The sequence below is a fragment of the Leptopilina heterotoma genome, unplaced genomic scaffold (assembly GCF_015476425.1).
Source record: "Leptopilina heterotoma isolate Lh14 unplaced genomic scaffold, ASM1547642v1 Lhet_10, whole genome shotgun sequence".
NCBI classification, from domain to species: domain Eukaryota; kingdom Metazoa; phylum Arthropoda; class Insecta; order Hymenoptera; family Figitidae; genus Leptopilina; species Leptopilina heterotoma.
This window is the reverse complement of record NW_025110813.1, coordinates 1188339-1201917: the sequence shown is the minus strand read 5'-3', so window position 1 is coordinate 1201917 and position 13579 is coordinate 1188339. Positions and strand designations below refer to the sequence as shown.

The window sequence follows — 13579 nt, the reverse complement described above, 5'->3', positions numbered from 1 at the left end:
AAAATGTTTTTTATTAAAGAAATGAAATTTACCTATCAAATGAGGAGATGATGCTGTAGTTGTTAAAGCTGCTAGTACTGCTAATGCTGCTGTAGATGCTGAAGCTGCTGGTACTGTTGACACTGATAATACTGTTGCTGCTACTGCTGGAAATTTTAATAGAAGTGTCGAATCGTTGCTTCCAACCTACCTTATATCCCTTAAACCCCCACTTTTCTTCTTCAACTCCCACTCTTTTACCCCCACTTTAACGACTGCGCACGCAACTACCTCAATGAAGAGACATTTAGAAGACGTGTTCAAACTCGCATAAAATGACGTCACTAAAAGGTTTCTTAAGGAATGTCTTTGTTCTCATCTACAGTCAGGTTAAAACCTGTCTAAAGGTTTTTTTTAGACAAGCTCTATTCTATTCAAGATGCAGGTTGAAGCTTGTTTAAATATTTTCAAATAATACTATTGTTATCTTGGAAAAAGACAAGTTGAAACTTGCTTACATATTTTTGGACAATACATTTATCCCTATGGTGCTATAGTATTAGTGAAGCAAGCTGTGAGAGTCAGACAGACAGGTCTGACGCATGGAACTTTCACTCACTCAACGCGGTAACCGTACGCGCACTTTTGCTGCGCACTGGGCCTTACCACGCCACCCACCACCACCCACTCCCACTACCCACAACGCCTGCGCGGTATCTCGCGAACGCTTAGTCCCTTGCGCTTCTCTATATGATTTTTGAAATTTCTGGTTTATACTAAGTGGGTGGTGGTGGGTGGTAGTATTGGAAATATGTATATAATAGAAAAAAAGTGGGTGGGGGGTGGTGGTTAACTAAGAGCAATGTATTTTACATAGGTGAGTGGGTGGTGGGAGGGGGTGGTATTTGCATATTCTACGTCCAAAAGGGTGGATAGTGGGTGGAATTTGCATAAGCTAAAAGGGTTAACTAAAATCAGGTACTCCACCAACGGGTGGTAAATTACCGACATATACCCTACTAACGCCATCTAGTGACAGAAACTTATACCCCCACCAACAGCGGGTAAATTACCGATACATACCCCACTAACGCCATCTAGTGACAGAAAATTATACCCCCACCAACGGCGGGTAAATTACCGATACATACCCCACTAACGCCATCTAGTGACAGAAACTTATACCCCCACCAACGGCGGGTAAATTACCGATACATACCCCACTAACGCCATCTAGTGACAGAAACTTATACCCCCACCAACGGCCGGTAAATTACCGACATATACCCCACTAACGCCATCTAGTGACAGAAACTTATACCCCCACCAACGGTCGGTAAATTACCGACATATACCCCACTAACGGCCGGTAACTTACCCTAGCGGTCGGTAAGTAGGAATCTACATTACCGATATGTCCTAGAACCGGCATAGCTATACTACTTTAGTTATTTGTGCAAATAATTATTTATATTTTATTTATTTTATTTATATTTATAATTAGTAAAAATGTTTATTAATTTGAATTAGTGACCGACTTTTTGCTTTTGAATTAGTAAATTTTACTAATGAATCAGTAGAGATTACTATTTATTAGTAAAATTTACTAATTCAAAAGCATAAAGTCAGTCACTGATTCGGATTAGTGAAAATTTTTACTGAATCAGATTTGGAGAGTAGTAATTATTTGTTTACACTAGGTACTTATTATAGTTATTTTTACTAATAATTATTTATTTTCACTAGCAATAATTTATTTTATTCATTAACTAGTTATTTTTACCACACAGTTTTCTTGAAAGTATCAAATTGCTACTAAATAAGTGTAATTGATACCAAAATGTGAATCATAAAAAAAAATTGATACGAATAAGTTACTCCTGATAGTTATTTTTACCAGTAACTATTTTTTTAACTATAATAATTATTTACACTAGTAATTGTTTACTTTTACTAGTAAGAAGTTATTTTGAATTCTAATTAGCTATCTTGACTACATAGTAATTGTTAATTTTAAACAAAATTTTACCAGTAATAAAAAAACTTTTTACTAATAATTAATTGTTTTTGCTAGTATTTAACTATTTTTTTTAATAATTACTTATGCCTCTCTGTCATTGTTTTTCAATAATATCGATTTAGATTTTTTCGAAATAAAAATATTACTTTTTTTGGCGTATATAATATTTTCCAAAAAAAAAGCAAAGAAAAATTTTATTATATTTTGGAACTGCATAAAACTGCAGAAGACTATAGGTATACAGTTTATACGAATTGATTTTTCTTTTGCGAGGTCGATTTCCCAGAGGAGAGTTTCATGATCGTATAGTTGAAGTTAGGGGTGAAAAAAAGAAGAGAGAGAGAGAGAGAGAGAGAGAGAGAGAGAGAGAGAGAGAGAGAGAGAGAGAGAGAGAGAGAGAGAAAAATGAATCGAATCCTAGGAGATTTTTCTTATTCTCATTTAATTTTACAACAATCATTATTTCATTGAAGGTCCTGCAGGTAAACGATATTGGAAGTCAATTAATAATAAAAAAGCATTATGATTGAAATCTTTCTCTCTCAACTCTGACGCAGAGATAAATATTGTTCGACTTTTGTTTTAACATCAAGAAAAATTGCATTGCGTTCTAAATATTTTCCTCCCTTTTGTTTATTTAAATTATTGCAAAAAAGAAAAAGTAAATAAAAATCTTATTTTTGCGAATTTTATTTTAAAATTAGATTTTATAAATTTTTTTCTTCTAATTACATTTATAAATTTCAAACTCATTATATAATTTTTAGAAATATACATATTATTCTTTATTATTATTTTATTTAAAAAATATAGAATATCATTATTATTTTTATTATTATTATCGTATGGTGATGTTGAGATTTATTTTCATGATGTTAATTACAATATCGTGAAAATTTTCACTATTCATTATTATTGTAGGGGAAAAAGTTCTCATTTGATAAATGTTCTCTCGTGAAAATTTACGCCAAGGAAATAACGTGTCACGTCTGACTTCATTTAGTTTTTACTACTGTACTTATTTTACCGTCTGACCATTAACGCTGTAATTCTACTGTTTGATTTCTTAATGTATTTACAGGTTAACATAAACTCATGCAATTGTTTTTTTTTTTAATTTAAATCAACAATATTTTTTTTTATTAATACTTTTTTTCAATTTTATAAATTTTAATATTTAAATTCCACAAAGAAACTTATTTAATAATTTTTACCTTTAAATATAGACTTAAATATAGATTCATTTTTTACGGATGCGATTAGAAAAATTTTAATTTATAACTTTTAATTATAATAATTTATAACTCAATTTGAATTCAAATTGTTGAACTCTGAAAAAATTCTCATTAAAACATAAATTATAAATATGTATAATAATTATTTTTATAACTTTAATAAAAATAATTTAAAAAATAATAAAAGAATAATAATAATAATAAAAATAAAATAAAAAATAATATAAAACAATATTTTTTCTGTAAAAAAATTAATATTTGTTAATTAGTAATGATAAAATTAGAAAAGAAAGAAATAAAAAATGTCTTCTATCGAATTTATATTTATAGACATATTTTTATTTTGGATAGGTATAAATCAATAAAGTTGTTGCGAATATATAAAAATGACATTAGTATGCGAAGTCAGAAAGTGTTTTGAGATTAGTATATTCAATGAAAATGAAATTGATTTTTTTCCAATTTCTATTATCAGCACGAACCGATCATTTTTTTTTTTCGTTTTTGCTACGCGCAGCATTTTTAAGATAAAAACTTTTATTTCGAATATCAATCTTCGTCACATTATTGCATTACACTATTATCGTAAATATATAGTATATATTTTTTTTGTCATTATTAAAATGAACAAATTTTCCCGTATTTGTTTTTTCTTTTCTATATAGATTTAAAAAGTAACTAATATGTACATTTCATTGTCAAAAAAGTTTTATTAGTATTAGTATACATAATTAATCGGAAAAACTTTTTCTTCGCGCAACAAAAATAAACAAAGGAAAAACTTTTCAGTCGCATTTAATGAAATATGTCAATGTAACAACAGACAAAAACTTTTTTTTTTTGAATACTTAGTATAAATTTTTTTCTTTCGCACAATTTATTATCTATGCTGATAATTTAAATCGAATTATTCTTACGAGATTTTTTATAATTAATAATTTTTCTAACAAAATTTTCATTTAATTTATTTAATTATTATTTTTTTATTTATATACCTATATTAACAGGCCAATACCCTCTCGTAATGTGATATACATCAAAAAAATAATAATATAAAAAAATAAATAATAAAAAAAATTTTTTGTGACGAAAATAAGTTTTACTATTTCCGGGGTATATTTATAGAAAAAATTAATAAAATGTATTTTGACTGAAGAAAAATTTACTCTAATAAAAGGTCAAATAAAAGTATATTTGCCACAAAACCTAGTAAATTATTCATTTGTTTTGCATAACAATTTTATTTAGCAGAAATAAAATTGATTTGCAGGGCTCGGATTGTGCGACTTTTTCGACTTTTTTCGACTTTTCTGTAACTTTTTTCGACTTTTTTGTGAAAAAATGCGACTAATCGACTTTTTCGAGATTTTTTTTAGTAAAATGCGAATGAAATTTAAATTTTTTTTTTAAATTTAAAGGAAAAAGTTTGAGTCAAAAAAATGTTCTGTTACATTTATTTACAAATTTTTCGAAAACATCAATAACTTCTTTTATAAATAAATATTTAATTATTGTTTTTCCATAGAAATTAAAATTCTTCAAAAGATTCAAATTCAAACCTTGTTGAAATTAAACAACTTAAAAAAATTGTCTTCGACTCGGAGCAATCGTTGTCTTCATGTTTTATAATAATTAAAGATAACCGAGTGATAAAATCATTATTTTATATTATAAGACTTTATAAAAAAAAAAATGTTATCATTTTTTATGAAAATAATTGAATTATTGTGAATAAATTTATAAAACATTAGTAAGTAATTGAATTTTGCAGAAGAATGTTGATATTTACAAAAATAATTGAAATTTTGAAGAAAATTTAAAGAAAAAAATTGTGAAAATAATTGAATTTCTGTGAAGAACTTTCTTACTTTTCAAGATAATTGAATTTTGCAAAAAATTTTATCAGAACTTTTGAAAATAATTAAATTTCCAGGATGAATTTTATTCTTTATGATGAAGATAATACAAATTTTAAGGAGAAATTAAAAAAAAATCTTGAAAATAATTGAACTTCTGCGAAGAATTTTATTACTTTTGAAAATAATTGAATTTCTAGGATGAATTTTATTATTTATAAAGATAATTGAAATTTTGACAAGAATTTTATTAAAATTCTTTCCAAATAATTGAATTTCAGAGAAGAATTTTATTACTTTTGAAAATAATTGAATTATTACAAATATTTGAAAATAATTGAATTCATAAGAAGAATTTTATTTTAAATTTGTGAAAATAATTGAATTTTTGCGAAGAATTTTATTACTTTTGAAGATAATTGAATTTCTGCGAAGAATTTTATTACTTTTGAAAATAATTGAATTTCTAGGATGAATTTTATTATTTATAAAGATAATTGAAATTTTGACAAGAATTTTATTAAAATTCTGTATGCAAATAATTGAATTTTGAAGAAGAATTTTATTATTTATAAAAATAATTGACATTTTAAAGAGAATTTTTAAAAAAATGTTAAAAATACCTAATTTAAAATTTTGCTTTGAATTTTATTAAATTTTTAAAAATTTTATTTCGGATTGTTTGATATTAATGTATCTGTTGTCGAGAAATGTGATTTTTTTTACAATTTTGACAATTTCGTGTTTCCTTTTTGTCGTTTTTTTCTAAAATTTCATGCGACTTTTCGTGAGTTTTGTTGTAAATTTATGCGACTAAAGCCACTTTTTTTGAGTCTTAAAGACGATCCGAGCCCTGGAATTGAAGTACCTAAATAAATAATTTAGCATGCTCTGAGTCTAATTACATCTTTTTTTCTTCTATAATAATAAATAGAAATAAAATATAAATATTCGAAATCAAATATTAATTTATCTCTAAATCAAATTATTTTGAATTAATTCGAATTAGAGAGTACAAATATTGTTACAGGCGATTTGATTTGAAAAATTAATTTTTATCTCTCTAGTTAAAAGTGGAAATTATATTCTTAAAATATCGTTGTCTTTCATTGCAAACCCCAGAAATTTCGCGACCAGATTTAGATGCAATAAATTTTTTATTTCTAAACCTGTGTTCTTTATACTCATTCGGATGTATGAAATTACCGATTGACGTAAGATGTAGTCAACATTTTATCAATAATTCCCTTTAAAATAATCTTTTTTAAATAAAACGGATCAAATAATATTCTTAATCTGATTGTAATTTTCTGTGTATTAAATATAACTATAAATTTTTTTCTGTTTATATATCATCGAATAAATAATTTTTCATTTGATTCAAATCGGTTATTTGTGTAACTATATTATTAAATATTTATATTTGTGACGCTGACAAATAATAATTATTGTGAGTTTTTTTCTTCAAATACGGAATTTACGGCTTTGAGTAAAGTTTATATTTGATTTAAATCGAAAAAAAAATTATACTTGGTTTTAGTAAATATTTTATTGATAATAGTCTACTTTATTCAATAACTCGAAATAATTAAAGTTGAGATTAAATTTTTATCTACTTAAAAAATCTATAGATAGTGAAATATTTTTTCAGTGCTTATAGAAATCTAACCCACGAAAAAATATTATTTGTCTTAAAATCAGGGCCTAAGAACTTATTTATTTTTTTCAAATAATTATAGTAATTAGTAAAGATCCTTAAAAGGAACATGCAAATAAGTTTATAATATTATTGCATTTTTTATTTAATTTAATTAAAGATTTTAGTTGCTCCAAAAAAAAAAATTAATTTGTGAATATGATAATGATTAGAAAAAAGCCAAAGAATTTTGATTAGATTAGAAAAAAATTTGAGATTTATATAGAATTTATAATTTTTTTGTGAACAAAAAAAAAAATTTATTAATTTAATTTTTTTTTTAAAAACTCCAGAATTAAATTATAAACAAAAAAAGTAATTAAAATTTTAATTACTTTTTTTGTTTATAATTTAATTCTGGAGTTTTTAATAAGATAATTTATTTATTTGACCCATAATTGAATCCCAGCAAAGATAATGCTGATTAGAAAAAAATAAACAAAGAAATAAATATAGAATTGAAAAAAATTTTGATATTTATTTTAAACTTTATAATTTCTTTTTTGACTTTTTAATTAATTTTTTATATTTGTTTAATTTTTTACAGTTGTGGCAAATTAATGACGGAGATTGAAAACAATTTTGGAAATAATCGCTGTCGTCGGCGTGGTTTACCGTTTGCAGTTGGCAATTCCTGGAAAAGAGATTTAATGTGCGAGGGCGTATGGAAATTTGCAGTAAGTAAACACACCAACCAATGCTTATCGGATATTAATCAACTGTGTTTCGATCAATTTGCAGTTATCGTTTAAAAATTAGTCCTTATCACACATGGATATTACCGCGATAATTAAACTAATTGTGTCATATCCGTTAAATAGCTTTTACATTCTGTAGGCGCCCTATTTTATATATATATATATATATCTATAACAAATGCACCTACGTCATATTAGATATAATACACGCGGCTTAAATTATTTAAAAATTTTTAAAATCACAAAATTTTAATTTACCAATTTCTGATACAATACTGTGCAATTGCAAGTATTTTAAAATATTAAAAAATACTTCAAATTAAAACTATAAAAATTAAATTAATTAAATGAAAATAAAAACACAAATAAATAAAACCAAACAAAGATTAATTAATTAAATTTAATTTAATTTAATTTATATAAGAGTTACCACAGGTCAGGGAATTCAGGAAAAAGTCAGGGGAAATAGAATTAATCAGGGAAATCAGAGAAAAGTCAGAGATTTTTAATAAAAGTCCTAGAAACAAATTAAATTTTTAGAATTCATAAAAAAATTCTAAATTTTTGTGTCTTTTTGGTTTGTCTCGAAAACTATGAAATTACCACGAATTCTAATACAAAATCTTTAATTTTATCTAATTCTGACATTAATTTCTTTTTTTAAATAACTTAATTCTTGAAGAACTATCATAAAATTATTACTTATGAATGATTTAATGAATATAATTTTAATTAAATATTTCAAAATTAATTCAATTTTAAAAGAGAGTTGTATTTAAAATTTTCATAAATAGATAAACTTCAAAATTTTCAAATAAAAAATTTTGAAGTTTATAAAATTTCAATTTTGAATAAATTTAATTTGGAATTTTAAAGTACTTAGATTTTTGAAAAATTTTAATAATTAAAATTCTTCTGAATTCATCTTATAGAAGAATTTTAGTTAAAAACACAAAAAACAGTTGAGTTTTGAAAAATAAGTTATAAATTTTTGTAAAAATTCAATCATTTTCAAAAGAAATAAAATTCTTCTCAAAAATTCAATTATGTTCAAAAATTTTTAAAAATACACTTCAAAATTTCAATTATCTTCATAAATAATAAACTTCTTCTTCGAAATTCAATTATTTTCAAAAGTTTTCCCTAATTCAATGATTTTCAATGATCTACTATTTTAATAAAATTTTCCAAAAGATTTCAATTATTAAACAAAAATTTTGATAAAATTCTACACGAACATTAAATTATTTTCCAAAAAATAAAAATTTCAAATGAATTCAATTATTTAACAATGATTTTGACAAAATTCTTCACGAATATTCAATTATTTTCTAGAATAATATTATTTTCGAAAATAATTAATTATTCTTGTAGAATTTTATTGTTAAAATTGTTGATAATTGAATTCTTTTGAGAAATTTTCATATGAAAATTTCACAGGAATTCAATTATTAAAAATAGAATTTGCATAATTTTTGTTTTTAAAAAGTCAATTGTTTGAAACTTTTTTTTATAAAATTCTTCGCAATAATTCAATTATTTTCATAAATAATATAAAACTCATTGCAGAATTTCAATTATTTTTAACACAATTTTAATCGAATTCCTCAAAAAATGTAATTATTAAAAATTTTATTTAAATTCGTCCAAAGAATTCAATTACTTAAAAATTTTTTGAAAAAATTGTGTATAAGAATTTAATTTTAAGAAACATTCAATTATTCAATAAATTATTTATTTTTGTATTTAAGGGCATTTGAACCTTGATGACGTTACACTTTGTGCAAAGCATGTGTGACGTCGTCAAGGTTCAAATGCCCTTAAATAATAAAATTCTCGTAGAATTTTCTAATAAAAATTTATTTAAAAATGAATTTCTGGTAGAATTTTTTGTAATTTTTAAAAATAATAGAATTTTGATTATGTTTAAAATTAAAATCTTTGAAAATCTGAATTTTTCATACTTTTAACTAAGAATTTTATAGAATTAATTTTTTTGAAAAAGTTTAATTAATTGAATTTTTTTTAAATTCTTTGAAGTTTTTATTTTTTAATATATTTATTATTAGTTAGTTTTACGTTCATTCAATAGTAAATTTATGTAGAAATTATTTTTTGAACATTCTTGAACTCTCAAAGAACTTTTAAAAAAATTATTATAAATAATGGATTTAAAAAAGAATTTTAGTTAATAATTCTAGAAAATAATAAATTATTTGAAATGATGGAATTAATTTTGATTCCTATGGAAAAATAATAATGATTAAATATTTATTTAAAAATACAAAAAAAAATCGTAAATAAATATAATAGAAAATTTTTTAGAGTATCTAATAATTTTTAGAGTGAATCAGAATATTGTTTAGGGTCAGGGAAAAAGTCAAAAATTTGTCTGGAAACCAGGGAAAAGTCAGGGATTGAGAAAAATTAAATTTTTGTGGCAACCCTGTAAATTAAAATTAATAAAAAATTAAAATTGAAATCCTGTTTCTAGTATCTTTGAAAGTAAAATATTAGACCGCTGAAGGTTATTTTAATCCGCGTATAGCCCAATTTTCTGCGGGCTAATAATAAAAATACACTGTAAAAAAAGGGAGTTAAATTTTAACTCCCCCGGGGGGTCTATAAAAGTCGCACCCATTGGGGAGTTAATGCCAGGGGAGTTAAATAAAGAGAGTTAAAATTTAACACCCAAATGCTAACTCCCCAAGGAAAAAATAACTCGCGCGGGTGTTGAATGAAGGGAGTTAGAAATCAACTCTCTTTTGGAGTTGATTTTTAACACGAAAAATTTCACTCCCAACTCTCGAGTCCGTTAACTCCCTAAATTTTTTACAGTGTAATAATATTAAGAGGAGATGATACATTTTGTCTCAATATTATTGTTATTAATATTATATTTTTTATTTTATATAAATAATAATTACTATTAATAATAATTATTACAATTATTATTATTAATTAATAATTATTATAAATTATTTATGGAAATAAATATAAGCTTTAAATATAGAACATTATATATATACATATTAAAATGTAGGTGTGAAAATAGACCTTGTTCCATATCCATGCTAATTCGATTTCGTAGACAATTATTGCGAATTTCGATAATAAATCGTGATAATTCTTTCATATATCCTTTGAATACCTCGCGTGAAACGTTCGACGTAATCAAGCGTCACTTTCAATAACAAGACTTGCAATGATGAATTCGTAAATTTGCAATTTACGTACACTTCATATATATCGTTGCAGATTTACTATCTATATATTCAAACTATAATAGTATTAAAGAACTTTAGTTTTTTTTTTCAAAGAACTTTTCTAATTGACATCGATTTTGAAATTAGAAGTTTTCGTTTCCACGCTTTCCATGTTTTTCATTTATAATGTTTTTAATTGTTTTTACTCTTCTGCGTTAATTAAAGATCCCAATCAAAGAACCGCGGTTACACTTTTTTCGTATGGCAAAAATTTTGTAGAAAATATTTATTGTATCAAAATTGAGAAAAAATTTAACATTATTGAGATTAATTATTATTAAATTTTCAAAATTTGACGTAATGGAAATTATAATTTGAAAATTAAATAATTATCTTAATTTTCGCCATGGTAAAGAGTTCTGAAATTTTTACCAAATATAAAGCTTGTCTATAAAAGAACTCTTTCTCGAAAATTTAAAAACATTTAATAAGAATCGTTTTTTGTAAAGTAATTGAAAGTGGAATAAGAAAAAATCCTTAGTATGATCGTTTTACCCCACTTTCCCTTATTATTATTTTGTATATAATATCATACAGTAAACGATTATATAATATACAATATATATAAAATAATATGTTATATATAAAAAATAATATATAATTAAAAACAAAATATTATTTTTTATAAGTTTAATCAGTTTAAAATTTCACTTGATTAACGGATGTATATTATGTATACGCGACTGGCAACAACCACGTCATTTGCCAATTATTAGATAATTGTAACACTAAAAGTTATCGCTTCCTTAGAAATGTTATGAACTCTTACCCTTAACGAATGTGTCATAAACTAAATGAACTACTTTATTACGTTACCATTATATATTAAAAACAATATTTTTTATGATTAATATTGAAGATAGATAAAAATTGACGAAGTTGAAGTCCACAACGTTGATCAACGAAAAAAATTTGTTTCCTCTATTCGAATATTATTTTTAATTTAATATTTAATTGTATAACAATTATTATCAGAACATAAACATCAATCTATTTTTTCTAAATATTTTTGTGTCAATATTGTTGCGATATATTTTATTAATTTACTAAGTAAACAATTTTTTTCGTTGATAAACGTTGTGGATTTCAACGTGGTAAAAATTGATGCTATTGATGATGAAAAATAAGTTTTAAAAAAAAGAGAATATGAATGGCGAAAGTACTTTAAGTTCACTGAATAACAATATTAACTCACATCTTTATTAAAATATAATTATTGATAATTTTTTTTATTTAATAGTATTTTTATATTATGGATAGAATCTGATGTACAGTCGAAACAAAAGTTAGTCCAATGTCATAATTTCGTAATTTAAAAGAAAAGGACAAAATTTATATTGTTTTGGTGGAAAGACGAAGAATTTAATTTTGAACATTCAAAACGATTGAAAGTTGCATTTGAATAAAAATTACAATTTTCTGTCAATAAGGAACATTTGTTAAATTTTTGCTTATGTTACTTAAATCATTTATTATTGACAAAAAAGTGTAATTTGTATTCAAATATAACTTTAAATTATTCAAAATGTAGAAAATTAAATTCCTTACGCTTCTACCGAAAGGAATTTAAAATTTAAGACCTTTTCTTTTAAAATACGAAATCATGACATTGGACTAACTTTTGTTCCGATTGTTTGTCGGATTCTTCCTTAACATTAATCTTTTATATTTAGTAAAATGAATTAAATATTTATATTTTTTTATATTTTTATGTTGTTCTTATTAATATTAATAGTAAATTCGAGAAAGTAATATTAATTAAAGTTATATTAATTATTAATTAGGTATTATAAACAATGGGTATTAATCAAAGGTTTAAGAAGTTTAATATGAAACATATATTAATGGTAGTATCAACTTTCTTTGCAATTTTTCAATTGTTAAATTGTTTTACTGTTTATTATTTTTATTTTTCGTTAATAAAAATATTTGTATTTGTTAAAAAAAACCTCAAAATATTTTTTTGTATTTCTTTCTATAAATTTAATTACTGCAATATGATACTGAAACAAGAATATTAACGCATGTTTGCCCATGTGTATAATAGTTTCACATGTATTAGACGTTATTAATTATTTATTACAGTGGCTCAACTCCTCCACAAGAATATTAATACACCTTTGTAAAGTTCCCTGTAATTTTCACATATCTCTTCAAAGTGCGCTTAGTCTTCACTGTATTTATATCACTTTGTTCACTTATCGCTTTTTCATCTCGAGGTTTAGCTTAAAAATTTCCCGAACATTGTGAAAATTGCTATATTGAAATTTTTTTTTTTAATTTATCATTAAAATATTTTTAATAAGTAAATTATCATAAAATAATTTACTATATAATAATTATTATATAATAATTTACTTATTAAAAAAAATATTTTAATGATAAATTAAAAAAAATTTTTTTTCTAAAAATGAATATTATTTATTTGTTTGCTATGTTTAAAGAATTATAAAAAACAGTGTAATTAAGTAAGAATAAATAATTACATCTATATTAATAATGATAAACAAGAAATAAAGTTCATTTAGAAATTAAAAACGATTACAGATAATTAAAGATAATTATGAAGAAAAGAAAAGAAAATTAACTTTTTAAAAGAAAAAACGGAAATAAAATTTTAAACAACATAAAATAATAACAATAAATAATAATAAACAAAAATCGTTAGTCTAGAAATAGAAAACAATTAAATACAATTAAATAATAGGAAATAAACTAAATTTAAAAAAATTAAAATTAAACAAAAAATTATATAGAATAATAAAACAAATCACATAAAATACAAAAAAATGAAATGAAAAAACTCTACTTTCACAGCATTTTTCAATG

General features: G+C 23.4%; 2 protein-coding genes across 2 annotated transcripts in view; one reads left to right on the top strand and one right to left on the bottom strand.

The window, feature by feature from the left end:
- Positions 1–13579, top strand: part of LOC122498611 — a 73662-nt gene that overhangs the window by 32977 nt on the left and 27106 nt on the right. Inside the window, exon 2 of the mRNA XM_043606425.1 lies at positions 7334–7463. Coding sequence (XP_043462360.1) covers positions 7347–7463 — 117 coding nt within the window. The 5' untranslated portion in view covers positions 7334–7346. The remainder of the gene's footprint in view (positions 1–7333; positions 7464–13579) is intronic.
- Positions 1–13579, bottom strand: part of LOC122498603 — a 58893-nt gene that overhangs the window by 29621 nt on the left and 15693 nt on the right. The gene's annotated exons all lie outside the window — the stretch shown is intronic.